The sequence below is a fragment of the Dromiciops gliroides genome, chromosome 3 (assembly GCF_019393635.1).
Source record: "Dromiciops gliroides isolate mDroGli1 chromosome 3, mDroGli1.pri, whole genome shotgun sequence".
Classification (NCBI taxonomy): Eukaryota; Metazoa; Chordata; class Mammalia; order Microbiotheria; family Microbiotheriidae; genus Dromiciops; species Dromiciops gliroides.
In genome coordinates, this window is record NC_057863.1 from 596,116,826 (window position 1) to 596,135,047 (window position 18,222).

The following is an 18,222-nucleotide window of genomic DNA, read 5'->3' on the forward strand; positions in this document are numbered from 1 at the left end:
AAGTTGGGAGGAAAGGTGGGTGTAGAAGGCATGCTATGAATTCAGTTAGGGTCAGGTGGGACCAGGTAGAACAGTCTAATTTCTCTTTCATCTTCAAGGCGGCTAGGTGGCTCAATGGGTAGAGCTGGAGTCAGGAAGACCCGAATTAAAACCTAGCCTTGGATACTTAATTAGTTGTGTGACCCTAACTTAACCTCTTTTGGCCTTAGTTTATCGTAAAATGTGGATAATAAAAACACCTACCTCAGAGGATTATTGTTGTGAGGACCAAATGAGATAATGCTTAGCATATATCTATATATCTATATATATTACATAGTGGGTGCTATATTTCTTCCCCTTCCCTGTGATAAACTTTTGGCCCCCAGATACCTCAAGACGTCTCTCCAAGTGTTTCTCCAGGCTAAGTATTCCTATTCCTTTCAAATGTTAGGACAAAGACTGGGAAAGACTCCATTCATTTTGACTGTGGCTTTGTGATTGTAGTCACACGTCCACTAGGGGTCACCTCTCGGCTCCCAGTGGAGCCCAGGAGTGTTTGCACTCTTACCACTTTTAATCAGAAAGGTGAAACCAGGACTCCCTCACCCCACCCCATTTCTTCTGTGGGGAACAGTCGTTGAGGCTGGACTTTCCTTTACTTTGGGGGTTCACTCCGGCGCAGAATCGATGCCAAATAAAGTGTTATTCCCTGCTTTCCCCCTTCTAATCCAGTTAAATCTGAAATCAAACTGGGAGAAACTCCAGGGAAGTTGGCCCTGAGTGTTCCAGCTCCCCAGCTCTCTCCTGGATCACCCAGGCCTCATCTCTGTATTCAGAGAGGCAGCTAGGTGCTACAGGGGATTCAGTGCAGAACTCGGGGTCAGGAAGATTTCGGTTCAAATTCCAGGGCAGACATTTGATAACCGTAGAACTGTAGGCTCCACTTCACTTTTTTTTTTTTTTTTTGCGTGGGGCAGAATCACACAGCTAGTAAGTGTCAAGTGTCCAAGGCTGGATCTGAACTCAGGTCCTCCTGAATCCAGGGCTGGCGTTTTATCCACTGTGCCACCCAGCTGCCCTTGGCTCCATTTCACTTTGAGAAAAATCTAAGATCCTCTCTCCACAACTGGGCATGTCCTTCCCCAGCCTAGGGTACTCTGATGCTCTACCCTCTCCCTAAAATCTCTTGCATCCATCACTCTTAGGTAATCAACCCAACTTTGGCTAGAATTCTGTGGCTCCTCAGGCTCTTAATTCCAGGATCTGGGCTTTAGCTAGGTGTCAAAGTGGATAAAGCACCAGCCCTGAATTCAGGAAGACCTGAATTCAAATCTGACCTCAGATACTTGACACTAGCTATGTGATCCTGGGCAAGTCACTTAACCCTCATTGCCCAGAAAAAAGAAAAAAAAAAGAATCCCAGCTCTACCCAGTCTTCCATGAACATGCCCCCTTTCTAGTCTAGGTTTGGGGATGGGGATCCAGAAAGAAAACCTTTTACAATCCCAGAATCACTTCTTAGAGCCATTTTAATGGAATTAAGGCCCAACCCATGCTTTTAGCTAGTCCAGCTGGATGTGGGGAACAAAGTCCTCTTTGCGGGGTTCTGGGGTGTGGTCCTTGGGTTCTGGGGTGTGGTCCTGGGAATGGAGAGGGGAGGGGAAGTAATCTGAGGAGTGATGGGTGAGTACTTCTTGGTTGATATTGTAGAGAGTGATGAGAAACCTAGGATTTGTTCTAGATGGCCCCTAAATCTTCTTTTGGCCTTGGAGAGGTATGGGTTAAATGCTCTCTAAAGTTCTTGGACACTCAGACCTCCTGAACCCCTACTCTATATCCTATCCTCCCCCCCACACACACACAGCCATCTGACCTGACCACTTACTTTTTGCCCCCAAATGACTAGGAATGACCAACCCTGAGGTGATTCAGAACCTGGAGCAGGGCTATCGGATGGTGAGGCCTGACAACTGCCCAGAGGAGCTGTACAAATTGATGATGCAGTGTTGGAAGGAGAGGCCTGAGGATCGGCCCACCTTCGACTACCTGAGGAGTGTCTTGGAGGACTTCTTCACTGCCACAGAGGGCCAGTACCAGCCCCAGCCGTGACCTTCCTGCAGTGACGTCTCCCATCCTAGTCCCTGGCCCACCTCCCCAACTTCCCCCTTGCCTCCTAAATGACCCTACTCAGATTGAGGCAGGGAAGAGTCTGGAGAACTGTGGGGCATCCTGGGCGAGGTTACCCATTCCTGCCAGGATGGAGGCATGGGGCTCCCACATCTTCCAGCAGCATGCTTACGACTGACTCCCTAACCTGCCAGGGAAGGAAGACTAGAAAAGACTTGGGATTGGACTCATCCTTTGTGTGCCCCACCCCCAACATTTTGTTTCCCACACTGATCTCCCCACATCTGTCCTGTCTGCTCCTTGACTTCCAAGGGGATTCTCCTCAGCCTTTTGACTCTTTTGCCTATGTGTCAGCATAGACTGGACTCACTGTCTCAGTTCCCATAAAATTCAGATTCTTAGCAGCCTTTTGGGGGGCAGGGATTATTCTTCTACATTTCTGTATCTTTCTCAGACTCTGCCCTGCACATAGAAGATGTCCAATAAATGTTAGCTAAGAATGGTGATTCTCTCTACCGACCACCACCCCTCCACCCCAAGGTAGGCCCACAGCACTCACCCTGGGGCTGTGAGGGAAAGAGGGGCAGAAAAGGCTGGTAGAACAGAGTAGAGCAGAGGGCAGCTAGGTGGTGCAGCGGATAAAGCACCAGCTCTGGATTCAGGAGGACCTGAGTTCAAATCTGACCTCAGACACTTGACACTTACTAGCTGTGTGATCCTGGGCAAGTCACTTAACCCTCACTGACACACCAAAAAAAGAAAAAAAGAAAGAAAGAAGAAAGGAGTTAATGGGTGTTAAGGGTTAAAATCCTAGCTAAACTGTCTAAAATCTAATGAGTGGTTGCCAATAAATTACAAGCCTTAGCAAGAGTTAGACTTTTAAGAATTTATTAAGGAGAATAAGAATTTGATAAAGAGAGAAGAAAAGCCTAGATTCCTATCTATTAAAGGGAGAGTGCATTTCTAGCTCTGCTCTCCACCAGAGTCCCCAGGAAAAAAGAGTGAGCCTGAGCGCCAGTCTCTTCCTTCCTCCTCCCCCTAGCCCGCGTCACTTCCTGACGCCAAAGAAGACTCCTGGTCTTGCCCTCAAAGACCTTCGCTTCATGGGCGGAACTCTTCTACAGTAAGTCTCCAGCATGTGGCGTTATTCGAATCATTACATGGGAGATAGGAATATAGAAGCAAGGACAGAGTAGGGCAGCAAGGTGCTATAGTAGACAGAGTGCTGGGCCTAGAGTCAGGAAGACTTGAGTTTCAATTCAGCCTCAAACACATTTACTAGCTGTGTGACCTTGGGCAAGTCACTTACCCTGTTTGCCTCAGTTTCTTCATTTGTAAAATGACCTGGAGAAGGAAATGGCAAAACCACTCCAGTTTCTTTGCCAAGAAAACCCCAAAGGGGGTCACAAAGAGCAGGACATGACTGAAACTACAGGTAGTGGGATAGAGGAAAAGAAGGGTAGGAATAGGATCCTGAGAGTTTCTAGAAACTTATCAGCTATGTGATTTTAGTCAAGTCTTTTCTTCCAGTCTCAGTTTTCTCATCTTTAAAATGGGTTGTGGGGCAGCTAGGTGGCTCAATGGATAGAACACCTGCCCTGGAGTCAGGAGGACCTGAGTTCAGATCCAGCCTCAGACACTTGACACTTGCTGGCTGTGTGACCCTGGGCAAGTCACTTGACCCAAATTGCCTCACACACACAAAAAAGGGTTGGGTTGGAGAAAGTAATCTAAGAACTTTGGAGTGCTATAGAAAATCCAGGTATTATTATGCATGTTCCACCAAAGGTGTTTGCCCTTTGGGAGCTGCTGTTAACCCCAAAGAGGCAAGAATAGGAGCCTGGCAAGGAAGTGGCAAGAAGTTCCAGAGCTCGACCTTGGGCATTGGTGTTTCCTTCCCAAGCAAATTTTCCATCCTGAATTTCTGATCTAACCCTGGGATAATGATAGCTTACTTCTATAGCATAGAGTTACAGAGCAATATAATAATAATTAACATTTACATATTGATTTAAGGTTGGCAAAGCAATTAATGTGTTATCTAAGTCAGTCTTGATGATTTTACAGATGAGGAAACTGAGGCTGAGAGAGATGAGTCAGGATTTAAAGTCATGTCTTCCTAACTCCAAGTCTAGCACTCTCTCTATCCACTGTGCCATCTAGCTACCTTAAAAAAAAACCCCAACAACACACATACACAAACAACCCTCTAGACTTTAAATGTCACGGAGCAATTTCTTCCCAATACCTTGGCTTCTTGTGATGGTTATCACCTGGAATCCCTGCTAATGGGAAAACTGAAATGAGTGTATTGTTTGAGAGCAAGGATTCTGAATTGTAGTGGGCTAAAACCACTTGGGTGTCTAGCGCCAAGCTGGTGAGCCCTTTGCAGCCAGGAGGCTTGACTTGCTAGCTGGCTCAGTGGATAGAGCTGGGAGTTAGCAAGACCTGAGTTCAATTTTGACCTCAGTCACTTACTAGCTGTATAACCCTGGGAGAGTCACTTAACTGCTATCTGCCTCGATTTCTTTTTTTTTTTTTTTTTGTGAGGCAATGGGGGTTAAGTGACTTACCCATGGTCACACAGCTAGTGTCAAGTGTCTGAGGTTGGATTTGAACTCAGGTCCTTCTGAATCCAGGACCAGTGCTCTTTCCACTGCGTCACCTGGCTGCCCCTGCCTCAATTTCTTTAACTGCAAAATGGAGCTAATTATAGTGGTTACTTCCCAAGGTTATGGTGAGGATCAAATGGTATATTTGCAAAGTACTTAGCACAGTGACTCGCATACAGTAGGTGCTTAATAAATGCCAGTTCTTTCCTTCTCAGCCTCTTCCCCCCCTTTCTAAAAACTTAATTTCCTCCTAATTCGAAGGTTTTTTTTGTTTTTTGTTTTTAAATAGGATCTCAGGAAACTTAGAAGGGACCTCAAAGGGCATTTAATCCAAGCACCTCATTTTACAGATGAGGAAACTGAGACCTAAAGTGGTTATGAGAAACAGACTTGCCTAAGATCATTCTGGTTAAGGAAGTGACACAGTTTGGATTTGAACCTAGGTTCTCTGACTTCAGAGCCTTGACTTTTCCACTGTATCATTTATGAAACTCAAATGAGATCTTTTTTGTAAAATGCTTTGAAAACTTCAAAACCCTACATGTCAGTGATTATGAATACTGTTATTATCTAGTTTAATTCTGAGAGCTATCGAGGGGTAATAACTCCCCCAAGGTCAATCGGCTAAGTCATTAGTACAAGTAGGATTTGAATGCAGAGCCCCTGTCTGAGTTATCAGCTGCACATATTAGGTGCTTAATGTTGAATGAAATTAGGGGGCAGCTAGGTGATGAAGTGGATAAAGCACTGGCCCTGGATTCAGGAGGACCTGAGTTCAAATCCAGCCTCAGACACTTGACACTTACTAGCTGTGTGATCCTGGGCAAGTCACTTAACCCCAATTGCCTCACCAAAAAAAAAAAAAAAAAGAACTAGAATGTTGAATGAAATTAGATCAGAATATAAAACAATCTGTTGCTGGGCTAGTCAATTAACCTTTTACTGTCTTCTCAGACTGACCGTTTCCCCTGTCCTCCCAGACTTCCCTTTCCCAGACAACTCTGACTATAATTTAGTAGGAGTTATCTAACTGGGTACTCCTTACATAGATGAAATCATAGGTCTGGGGGCACAGGGGTAAAAAAAGTGCCACAAGGAAGGCATAGACAAAAGAACCCCAACATGCATCAAAATACTTGGGGATAGCAAAGAATAGGAAACAAAGTAGATGCCTATTTATTAGGAAATGACTGGTTTTGGGGGTTTCACATATTTTTTCAAATTACATGTAAAAAACAATTTTTAACATTCATTTTTTATAATTTTGAGTTCCAGATTCTTTCCCTCCTTCCCTCCATGAGAAGGCAAGCAATTTGATATATGTTATACATGTGCAGTCATACAAAACATGTCCATATTAGCAGTGTTGTGAAAGAATTGGGTAAAGGAATAGACCTGTGCTCTAAGAAACGACCAATAAGATGACTATGGAGAAACATTAAAAGATTTAACATGAACTGGTGCAGAGTGAAGTAAGCAGAGCCAAGAAAAACAATGTACACCATGACTATAACAATGTAAATAGAAAGACCAACCACAAAACAATCAAAAGTAACTGTTGCATTATTACAAAGAACAATCATGCCTCTAAAAGAAGACATGAGAAGACATCATGTTTTGCTCCTTTGCTGAATGGTAGAAAGTCGGTGGTGTTAAATTTAACATGTATTTTCATATTTTTTCTATGCATAGATTGGTTTTGCTGATTTCTGCACCTGTTTTTCTTTAAAAAATATGATTTCCTTTTTCTAGGAAGGGAATGGGGAAGAACTCCAGGAGAAATTTAGGTGATGTAAAAACAAAAGATGTCAATACAATTTTTATTTTTAAAAAGGGAAACAAAAAAAAGCAGCTCCATGAGACTGGTAGTGAGGCAATCATTCTTCCCATTTCACAGATGAGACGAAGAAATTTGAGGCCCAAGGAGGGGGAGTGACTTTGCTCCAATCACAGAATTTAGAGCTGGAAGGGGTCTTTGGTCCGATCCCCTTTTACAGAGAAAAGTGAGGGTCAGAGATTTTTCTCCAGATCACAAGACAAGCAAGCGCAGTAGTCTAGAGTGGATTCGAACCCTCCATCCCCCAACTCAAAGTGCGGGCTCCCCTCCACTAAACGACAAAACCCTCTTCAAATTCATCCCTCCCCCGAGGGAGCGGAGCAGCCCCCGCATAGCACCAAGATGTCCCGACGTCCCAGGCGTCTTTAAAGAAAGGACCAATGCTAGGCTGTCTCCCGCTCTAGCCGCCCCCGCCCCGCCCCCCCCCCCCCCCCGCCTCCAGCCTCTAGCTCCCCAACTCGAATGCACTGTGGTCCAGTCCGTGGCTGGTGGGCGCCCCCCAGCTTCCACACACAGTACGGCCGGGTACTCTCCTGGCCGGCTTCTTTCCCAACCTCCGAGCTCCGAGCCAACTTCCGGGCTGGGGATGCTAAGGTGTGATTGGTTGGCATTTCGTGAAGCCTGGCCTGCCATTGGTAGATGAGCGATGAGGGGGCGGGAGATATGAAGGGGGCCGCGCCCCCTCCCTCAGGTTGGACGTAGTGCGGCGCCGCGGGCTGGCGCGAGGGTGCGAGGCAAGATGGCGCTGACTCAGGGCACTAAGCGAAAAGTCTGTTACTACTACGATGGTGAGTGCGGCCGGCCAGGGTTGGGGGGCTTGAGGGGACCAGACTGAGGGGAGGGGAGCCCTAGGGGACAGACCTGGAAGGAGGGGACTCTGACAGAACATTACTGGGAGGCAGGGAGCTCAGGGGACTGGAAGGAGGAGAGGGGACTAAGGGGACCAGACGGGGTGGGGGGGGAGGGGAGAAGGGGAGCCTGGGGGGAGAGAAGACTGAGGGGGGCAGGACTAAGGAGAGGAAACGCTGGGGGCAGGACTAGGTAGCAGAGAAGGCTGGGGGGGGAAGGGGAAACTGAGGGGGGCAGGACTAAAGAGGAAATGGGGGCTGGACTAGGGGGGACCGGAGCCTGGCGGGGGGGGGAGGCTTGGGGGGGGCAGGACCAAGGGGAGGGAAACCTGCGGGGGAGGCTGAGGAGGGCAGGACTAAGAGGAGGAAACGGGGTGCGGGAGGACTAGGAGGGAGAAGAGCCTGGAGTGGGGAGGGGAGTGGGGGGGGCAGGAATACTGTGGAGGGAAGCTGGGGGGGGGGTGAGAGGAGACTAAGGTGGGAGGCAGGACTTGGGAGAGAGGGGAGCCGGGGGTGGGGAGGAGACTGAGGGGAGGCAGGACTAAGGTGGGAGGGACACTGGGGGGGGGCAATTCTACGGGGAAGAGGAGCGGGGGTGGAGGGGCCTGAGGGGGACTAAGGACTAGATTGGGGGGAGGGGACTGAGCACTGGACTGGGGGAAGGGACTGAAGAGAGGACTAGGGGGAGGGGACAGAAGTGGGGGAGGGGAATCTTGAGAAAATTGGACTGGGGGGAGGGGAGCCTGGGAAGAGGATAGGACCGGCTTGGATGGGGGAGGGGAACTTGAGGGGACTGGAGTAGAGAGGGGACCAGAGTTGGGGGGGAAGGATTCAAGGGGCCGAAACTTTACCCCCCCCTCAGGCAGAAAGTAGGGGTCGGCTTGGAGGAATATACTAGAAGTGGAAAGGGAGAAGTCTAAGTAATAGATTTGGAAGAGAAATTAGACTGTTGAAAAAAACTTAATTAGGGGCTGGTGTGAAATGGAGTTGTTGAGCTCTCGGCTGGCTGAAGACGTGAGGCTTATGTAGACTTGGGGAAAGGAAGGAAAACTCTAGAAGGGCATCCCATACTTTCCACGAATCATTCCCGAAACATTGCTTTGTGTTTCAAAGGACCAGCTATTAAATACTTCTTAACTGGGTTGACTACTTCTTCCTTGGAAGGTTAGAGACATCGTGAGTGACATTCAGAGGCCGCTACTCTAGTCAGGACTGTCTGGCACTTTGTTAGCCCTCAGCTCTTTTGTGGTGAGGAGACCCCCCCCCCCCTCCAACAGTCTGTCTCCCCCATGGCTGGCGCTGAACTTGACTAGTGGCACCTGTTGCAGAGAGATATAGGTTGGAGGGAGGGGAGTGGCTATGTGTTGATGTATAAGCCTAAATTATTCTTGGGAGCTCCCAGACTTTTTACTCTCCAAACATATCTAAAGTTTGGTACAGTGTGGTCTAGTGGAAAGAACACTTCTATACTAACTTAAATGTGTTAGCATTGTAGATAGATCACAATTTCTTTGGATCTCCATTTCCTGGTCTTTAAAATGAGTATAATGCCAGCCTACCTCCCTGGATTGCTGTAGGAATGAATTGATGTGAAAGCTCATTGAAGAATTAAAAACAAAAACCAAAACCCAATTCTCTAAAAGGGTGGTTATCATTCTTTTTCAAGTATATGCTTATGGAAAGCTCATAAATGCTTGTTAGCTTTCTTATTGTGGAGATCAATGGGTGGGCTTAATGATAGCTCCCTTTAATTTTGCTTTAATTTAATTTAATTAATTTCTGACACTTCTCCCTTTCACAGGTCTTGAGTCTGTAAGTAGCCCAGTTCACTCTCCCCTGCTACTCCCTTTCCACCTTTGGAATTAGAATCAAAATAAACTTTTTGCTCTCAGATGGGGGTGTGGCAGTCTTATTTCCCTCCACACACCCTCTACCTTTTTGGCCTTCTTATATAATCAGTCTTCTATTAAGATGTAAACTACTTGAGGGTGGGGAGTGTGTGCTTTTTTGAGCTTTTGTGTTTGTATCTTCATAGTCTTTCTTTCTTTTTTCCCCTTCCTTCCTTCCTTCCTTCCTTTTTTTTCCTTTTTCTTCCTTCCTTTGGCTTAGGAGGGAAGTTACTTGTTCCTGGTAACACCACTGTTGAGTGGAAGTGCTGGGCTATAAATCCTAGTATCTTGACATCCTTTTTTTCTTTGTCCTGAAAGGAATACTTCTTCACCCACATAATAATAACAATAGTAATATTTATGTGCAACCTACTACGTTCCTGACACTGTGCTAAGCATTTTACAGTTGAGGAAACAGGTTAAGTGATTTGCTCAGGGTCACAGAGCTAGTAAGGGATTGAGGGAGAACTTGAACTCAGTTCTTGATTCTAGGTCTAGCTCTATCTACTGTACCATCTACTTTCCAGTTACTTTCAAAAGAACCCCTTACTCAAAAATTGAGGTTCACTGGAAGTTTGGTTCAGTCTTATGCCTGGAATAGAAGAACTAAGGCAGGTGGGCATAGTTTTGGTTAAATTCAGCAAGCATTTATTAAGTTTCTGTGGTGTGCCAAGCACTATGCTAGGCAGTGTGGGCAGAAACAGAAATGGAAAAAATGAAGGTTCCTTTAAGGGGATTACTCTGGGGCTGGGGCAGTGCACTTACTACATAAGTAAATTAAAAAATACAAAGTAATGGAATAGCATAGAGCACTGGCAACTGGGGAATTGGAAAGGGCCTCTTGGAAAGGAGGCAACATCTAAGCTGGACTGTGAGGGGAAGTGGGCCGTGATGGGAAAGGAGAATATTCCAGGCACACCAGGACAAATGGAGAAAGGCATAGAGGTGGGAGGTTTTATGGCGTTGGGTGGTCAGGGAACAGAAGTTCCACCAGCTGGTCTAACAAGTGACAGGATAAATACTGGACCTGTAATTTCACTGGTATAAGGAATTCCTAGCAACAACATGAGTGATCAGTCTGAAAAGATAGATTGGAACCAAGTTGTGAAGGGCTTTAAATGCCAAACAGAGGAATTCTATTTTTATCCTAAAGGTAAGAGGGAACCACCAAACCTTCTTGAGCAGAGGAGTGACTAGTTCACACCTGTGCTTTAGGGATATCAGTTGGGCAGCTGTATGGAAAATAGGTTAGAAAGGGGACATACTAGAATCCAGAAGACCAATTAGAAAGCCTGCAGCAATTCAGGGAAGAAAGGAGGGTCAGAACTAGGTAGGATGGTTGTACAGTGAATCAATCGCTTGACAACTGATGGATTTCCAAGAATGGAGGTGGCAAGGAGAAAGGACTTGTACTTTTTGAGCTGGATATTTGGAAGGATGGTGGTACCTTCCACAGAAATAGGGGGATTTGGAGGTTTGTGTTAGGGGAAGGGTGAAATAGCGAAGATAAGTTCTTTGTTGGACATGGTGAATTTGAACTACCTTAGAGACATCCAGATGGAGATGTCCAGCAGTCACTTGGTAATGTGGGACTGGCGCTCAGGAGAGATGAATCACTGTATATAGAGATTAAGGTGTTATCTGCATTAATACAATGGTTTGAATCAACCATTAGAGGCCGGGTTTCTGTGATCTCAAGAAAATCCTACAATCATAGATCTGGAGCCAGAAGGGATCTCAGAGATCATATCATCTAAGGTGTGTCTCCCCCCCCCCCCCCAATATAGAAACTGTTCTAGGGAGGTTGTCTGAGACAGGATTTAGACTTAGGTGCAAATATGGAGGGAATGTGAGAAAGGTCTAATAGGAATGACAGCTTGTTCACTATGGGAAAGGACAGCAGAACTAAGAGGGATCTCAAGAGAATAGTAGGGAAGAGGAGTATTTTCCCTGGTTACCTTTGACTCCCTCTTAGGGTTGAGCAGTTCAGCTCAAACATTAAGTGCCTGCTGGCGAGACATACAGGAAAAAGAGAGTTCCTGTCCTCTAGGAGCTTTCAGTCTAATGGGGGAAGACAAGTGAGCTGGAAAGATGTAAGGGGAGACACCAAGGAATGCCCAGCAGGAATGGGGTGCATGTTCAGGCAGGGATGCAGATGCAGAGTGCACTTAGCAGAGTCCAGTTTCTGCCCGCTATCAAGGAAGGCTTTGGGAGAAGTCTGATACTCCACCCTGGAGAGACTAAGGGTGGTGGTATCCCAGCTTGAGTTCAGTGAATTTATCTTGGGAGGGGTCTTTTGGAGTTGAAAGGAGCTGGGCTGGAGATGCAAAGTGCGTCAAATATAAAGGGCTTGGGGCAGCTAGGTGATGCAGTGGATAGAGCACCGACCCTGGAGTCAGGAGGACCTGAGTTCAAATCTGGCCTCAGACACTTGACACTTAACACTTACTAGCTGTGTGACCCTGGGCAAGTCACTTAACCCTAATTGCCTCACCAAAAAAAAAAACCAAAACAAAAATTGTACAGGGCTTTTTGCAACCTGTGTGGAGTAGAGAGTTTGGCCTCTTAAGTACCCATAGGTTGTCATACCCTTATCCATGACTCTGCCTCAGGCCTGGATCCTTAGTTCATTTGTTTGCCATCCCCCTTGGCAAAAGTGCAAGAGTGAGAGAGTCTAAATGTCTGATTACTCCTGTTTGATTTACTCATGCTATCACCTGTAAGGGCAGCTATACCTCAGCATGATTCTCCTGTGGACTAGAGAAATAATGAATGTCTTATCTTTCTGTCACTGAAATTATGGCTTTTTCTTCACCTTAGGAGATGTCGGGAATTACTACTATGGGCAGGGCCACCCAATGAAACCCCATCGAATCCGAATGACTCACAACCTGCTACTAAACTATGGACTCTACCGGAAGATGGAGATCTATGTGAGTTTGGGGGACAGTGGTTTATGTAAGCCCCACTTCTCATTGGAAACTGCTTCTGAGTGCTGACGGTTCCTGAGACAAAAAGAAGACCTAGTGGGGGATAATCCATACTTGAACTGTCCCAGATGCTCATCTCCTTCTGGCCCACTGAAAAGCTGGGCACTTTGTGGTTTAAGCACAAACCCTCTGGGTATCACCCAACCCTCACATTATATCCTCTCAACCTAGCCAGGTCAGGTCATTCAGGTTCCTAGTCTGGTGCTATGGAAAACCCTTACTCAGCCTGAGGGTCCAAATAAATAATCCAGTTAATAAAAACATTCAGATACCCTTAGGTAAAAAGGGTCCCAAAGGGATTAAAAAGCAGTTCACTGGAAAATGAAAGGTAAAGGATGATTCACTACCTAAAAGATTAACAGAAATGATCTGGGGAAGTAACTTTGCTGAGATTTTTCTTTCCTTGGCCTGAGTTCTAGAGCTGATTGTATCTTCCCTGCCCAAAGGACTCACAACTGGGGCTCCTATCTATCTGCCCGGGGCAGAATTAACTCAAACTACTCCCAGATCTGCTCCATATCTTTGCTTACAACAGGCATTTCCTGGTATTGGGGGGTGGGGAGGACAGAATGGGTTCAACTCCAGCCTCCGATTTCCACCAGTAACTTGGCCCACAAGAAGCAGAGGGGAGACCATACCCATTCTGGGGAACTGCTGCTTTGTCTTTAGGAAGAGCATGGTAGAGTTAGGCATGGCACTAGAGAACATAGGCCTGGAAAACTTTAGCCTACCAGAGAAAAGACAGCTGGCAGAGGTTAGGTGGAAATAATTGTAGCAATGGAAGGAATTGGGGAGAGTGTGAGGAGATGAGAGGCCCTCAGTTTAAACTTCTGGTAAAGAGAAATAATGTAAGAATGTTATGGAAGGAGAGGTTGTTCATCAGAGAATGCCCAGACTTCTAGTGACTCTCCTACCAAATGAAACCCGGGCTTTTCAGCATATCAATCAAAAGGTTTGCCTATGAGCTCCCTCCCTGCCTCTCCAGTCTTCTCTCCATAGCAATCCTACATATAGTCTCCCCTTGCAGACATGTCAGGCTTGGCCTCCTCTCCCAGCACTCACACCAAGCTCATTTAGTTTAGCACTGTACATGTTTCTGGTAGACATAGAAAGATTAAATAAGATGATTCCCTTGTGGAGTTTATAATCTAGTAAAGGATGGACATGGGGTACCATGCCTTTATATATAACTAAAATAAAATGACAGTTAAGTGGTGAATCTCTGCAAACTGGAGCTCTTAGGAGACTTCCTTGATGGCATTTTCTTAAAGGATAAATAGTCTTTCAACTGGTAGAAAGGAAAGGGGTGGCATTCTGGGCATAGGGAACAATGTGGAGAAAAAAGCATGGAGGCAGGACAGTATAGACTTGTTTAGGTTGGCTAAGCTAGCCTTGGCTTCTGAGTGTCTCTGGTTTGCAATGTCTCAGAGGAAACCAACTGCTTCTGTAAATCTTGCCTGACTGCCCAGGTCCATCTCTCCCAATAAATTTGCCTTTGTGCTCTCAGTTATTTTGTTCTTAATCGATCTCTCTTTCTCTCCCCCCCTCCCCCTCTCCCTCCCCCTCACTGCTATGGCCTTGATAACCCATAGCATAAGCTTTAGCACTTACTCATAGTCTCCTAGACCATTTCTTGTATTTAAATCTCATCTGTCCAACCAGACTGAGCTCCATGGAAGCAGACACTATATTACCCCTCTTTGTATCCCCTTTGCACATAGTAAGTGCTCAAAGACATGAAGGAAACGGAGGCTGATGACTAATTCACCCTTTTTTGTTTGGTCCTTGTAGCGGCCCCACAAAGCCCATGCGGATGAGATGACCAAGTACCACAGTGATGACTACATTAAGTTTTTGCGCTCTATCCGTCCTGATAATATGTCGGAGTACAGCAAGCAGATGCAGAGATGTGAGTCAATTCTGAGCCCTTTGGCTCACCTACCTGGCTGGCTAAAGGGTTGCATTAGACTCTGCTAAAGAATTGTTCCCACTAAAGGGACTGGGGGCAGGCACTGGGTCTCTTTCATTTGCATCAGGAGCTCCTGGGTGATTCATTGTCAGCATTGAGTGATTTAGCAACTTGTCTAAAGTCACAGAGAATGTCAGAGATGTGACATGACCCAAAGTCCTCCTAGCTTGGAGGTCATCTCTTATGTCTGCCGTGTTATGCTGTGTCTGTTTCCTACCTTGTGCTGAGTTATTTCTCTGACTTGTAAATAGCAGTTTATAATTTACCTGTCCTTGTGCTTAGCACCTTTATTGTACAAGAGAAGGAGGTTCTATTCTCAGCTCTGATCTTGGGCAATTACTTTTTTTTGTTTTTGTATTTTATTTATTTTTTCCCTTACATTTAAGGATAGTTCTCAACTTTTGTTTATACAGGCTTTCCAATTTCAAATTTTTCTCCCTCCTTCCCCCTTCCCCTAGACAGCAGGTAATCTGATATAGGTTATATATATATATAAAATAACATTAAACATATTTCTGCATTAGTCATGTTATAAGAGAAAAATCAGAGCAATGAGGAAAAACCTCAAAATAGAAAAACAACAGCACCAAAACAAAAGAAATAGTATGGTTCATTCAGCATCTATACTCCACAGTTCTTTTTTTTTTTCCCCTGGATTTGGAGATCCTCCTCCATCATGAGTTCCCTGGAACCCTTCTGTACCATTGCATTGGTGAGAAGAATATAATCCATCCATCACAGTAGGTCAACACACAATGTTGATGATACTGTGTACAATGTTCTTCTGGTTCTGCTCATCTCACTCATCATCAGCTCACTCAAGACCCTCCAGGTTTCTCTGAACTCCTGTTCATCGTTTGTTACAGCACAATAGTATTCCATTACATTCATATACCACAGCTTGTCCAGCCATTCCCCAATTGATGGGCATCTCCTCAACTTCCAATTCCTTGCCACAACATAAAGAGCAGCTATAAATATCTTTGTACATGTGGGTTCTTCTCCCCTTTCCATGATCTCTTTGGGGAAAAGACCCAAAAGTGGTATTGCTGGGTCAAAGGGTATGCACAGCTTCACAGCCCTTTGGGCATAATTGCAAATTGCTCTCCAGAATGGTTGGATCAGTTCATAGCTCCACCAACAATGCATTAGTGTTCCAATTTTTCCACAGTTTCTCCAACATTTATTTTCCTTTTTTGTCATTTTAGCCAATCTAATAGGTGTCAGGTGGTACCTCAGAGTTGTTTTAATTTGCACCTCTCTAATCATCAGTGATTTAGAGCATTTTTTCATATGGGAATAGATAGCTTTGATTTCTTTATCAGGAAACTGCCTGTTCATATCCTTTGACCATTTCTCAATTGAGGAATGACTTGGATTCTTAGAAATTTGATTTAGTTCCCTATATATTTTAGAAACGAGGCCTTTATCAGAAGTACTGGCCATAAAAATTGTTTCCCAGCTTTCTGCCACCCTTCTAATTTTGGATGCATTGCTTCTGTTTGTACAAAAACTTTTTAATTTGGGCAATTACTTTTTTTTTGTTTTGTTTTGTTTTGCAGGGCAATGGGGGTTAAGTGACTTGCCCAGGGTCACACAGCTAGTAAGTGTCAAGTGTCTGAGGCTGGATTTGAACTCAGGTACTCCTGAATCCAGGGCCAGTGCTTTATCCACTGCGCCACCTAGCCGCCCCCGGGGCAATTACTTTTAACCTTTTTTTTTTTTTGGTGAGGCAATTGGGGTTACGTAACTTGCCCAGGGTCACACAGCTAGTAAGTGTTAGGTGTCCCATGATGGATTTGAACTCAGGTCCTCCTGAATCCAGGGCCAGTGCTCTATCCACTGTGCCACCTAGCTGCCCCACTTTTAACCTTTTTAGGCTTTGATTTCCTTCTATCCTCTTAAGTCTCCTTCTAGCTAAGTGATCTTTAAAGTTCTGTAGTTTAAAAAAAACAAGGTTCTGTAACTGATATTAGTGCTATTGGAAATTAGGTAGCTCTACACTGAAAATCCAGTGACTTCCATCTCTGAGTAGGGACTCACCTTACCTCAGTCGTTGGGGAGGGGATTGCCCAAATTTTAGCAGATACCTTGTCTAAGGGTGTTTTAGACATCTAAAGACTTGGTATATAATATAATCAATGACTCACTTTTTTCTTCTTTTTTTAGTCATAAAAACATTTTATTATTCCAGTTACACAAAAAAAATGTTTTCAACATTTGTTTTCATAGGATTTTTAGTTCCAAATTTTTCTCCCTTCCTTCCTTCCCTCCCCCCTCCCCAAGACATAAAGCAATCTGATACAGCCTATACATGTATAGTCACATTAAACACATCTCTGCATTAGTCATGTTTCGAAAGAAGAATCAGAACAAAAGAGAAAAACCTCAAAAAAGAGAATAAACAACTCTAACAACAAAAAGGTAGAAACAGTATGTTTCAATCTGCATTCAGAATCCACAGTTCTTTTTTTCTGGATGTGGAGAACATTTTCTATCATGAGTTCTTTGGAATTGTCTTGGGTTGTTACACTGCTGAGAAGAGCCAAGTCTATCACAGTTGATCATCACATAATGTTGCTGTTAGTGTGTACAATGTTCTTCTGGTTCTGCTCACTTCAATGACTCACATTTCCATAAAGTTTTAAGGTTTATAAAGCACTTTCTTCAAACTAGCCCTATGAAGTAGGTACTGAAGAACATTTTTGTTCCCATTTTATAACCTGAGGTGATTTGACAGCAGTCACATAGTTCATTAAATGTCAGAGCCAAGATTTGAACACAAATCTTCTAACTCTAGGTCCAAGCATGCTGTCTCAATAAATCCAGAGTTGTTAGGCCATTTCACTTACTTTCACACTTGGGACCAAAGGTTTGTAGCAGAAAGAAAGGGTGGGCCTGCATGGTTCAAGCCTCAGCTTTCCCACTTATTCTGAGTCTCAGACTCTTCATCTGTAAGTAGGGATGTTTGCATTGCCTACCTAACAGGGTTGCTGTGAGAAAAAGACTTCCTGTGCCAGTGGTAGTGTAGGGGAGAGGGCTGGACTTGGAATCTGAGACGTGGGCTCAAATCCCAGCTTTAGCACTTAATTAGATCTGAGTCTCAGCTGCAAAAAAGAGAGATAATAATACCTTCCCTACTGCACAGGGTGATTGAAGCTGAAGAAAACATTTTGTATGATTTTAAAATGCTATAGAAGTGTGAATTGTTAATATTATTGTCTACTTAATGCTACTAATTTGTGGTCACTTATTTTTTTTTTTTGCGGGGCAATTGGGGTTAAGTGACTTGCCCAGGGTCACACAGCTAGTAAGTGTTAAGTGTCTGAGGCCGGATTTGAACTCAGGTACTCCTGAATCCAGGGCCGGTGCTCTATCCACTGCGCCATCTAGCTGCCCCCTGTGGTCACTTGTAGAGCACTAGGGAACCTGTAATTTTGCTCTAGCACCATTTACAAAAGGATGAGCTATGCACAGGTCCTAGATCAGATGGAAAGTCTTGGGCAGTGTGCTACTACTGATGGCAGCATGGAGAGCTGGGAGACCTGTAGAGGCTTTGGTTGTCAGGGTGTGTTGCCATAGAACAGAGCTGGGCCCACTAAACTGATGGTAGGCACAGAGCAGAAGCTGGAGCAGAAGCAGCTTCTGCAGGAGCCATTCCAGTTGTCTCTGAGTACATTCTTCACTGATTCTTGGTCATTTAGGAAATCCTTGCTGCATGCCTTACTCAGCCCGGGAGAAATGGCCCCGTTTTTGGCTCCCCCACTCTATTTAATGGGCATGTGCCTCCAGGAGGTGCTGCTCTCCCTGGTGAGATGTTCTTTGAGACTCTCAGATGGAGCAGATGCCTCCCTTTTGAACTGTGGCAGCCTTTTCCTTCCCCTGGCTTTCTGGGCTAGGCTTTAAAAGCACTACTAGTAAATAATATGAACTGTCTGTGGGACATTAAGCTGTCAGTTCAGGCTTTG

The 18,222-nt window shown here is 45.1% G+C and overlaps 2 protein-coding genes across 4 annotated transcripts in view; both read left to right on the forward strand.

Annotated features, from left to right (window-relative positions):
• LCK (LCK proto-oncogene, Src family tyrosine kinase) overlaps positions 1-2,601 on the forward strand; it is a 30,163-nt gene extending 27,562 nt beyond the window's left edge. For all 3 annotated transcript variants that reach the window (XM_043998498.1, XM_043998499.1, XM_043998500.1), the window contains exon 13: positions 1,889-2,601. In XM_043998498.1, the coding sequence (XP_043854433.1) occupies positions 1,889-2,091 (203 nt within the window). In that variant the 3' untranslated portion in view covers positions 2,092-2,601. The remainder of the gene's footprint in view (positions 1-1,888) is intronic.
• A 4,643-nt stretch (positions 2,602-7,244) lies between these two features.
• HDAC1 (histone deacetylase 1) overlaps positions 7,245-18,222 on the forward strand; it is a 29,367-nt gene continuing 18,389 nt past the window's right edge. Inside the window, exons 1-3 of the mRNA XM_043998382.1 lie at positions 7,245-7,346; positions 12,116-12,228; positions 14,077-14,194. Coding sequence (XP_043854317.1) covers positions 7,298-7,346; positions 12,116-12,228; positions 14,077-14,194 — 280 coding nt within the window. The 5' untranslated portion in view covers positions 7,245-7,297. The remainder of the gene's footprint in view (positions 7,347-12,115; positions 12,229-14,076; positions 14,195-18,222) is intronic.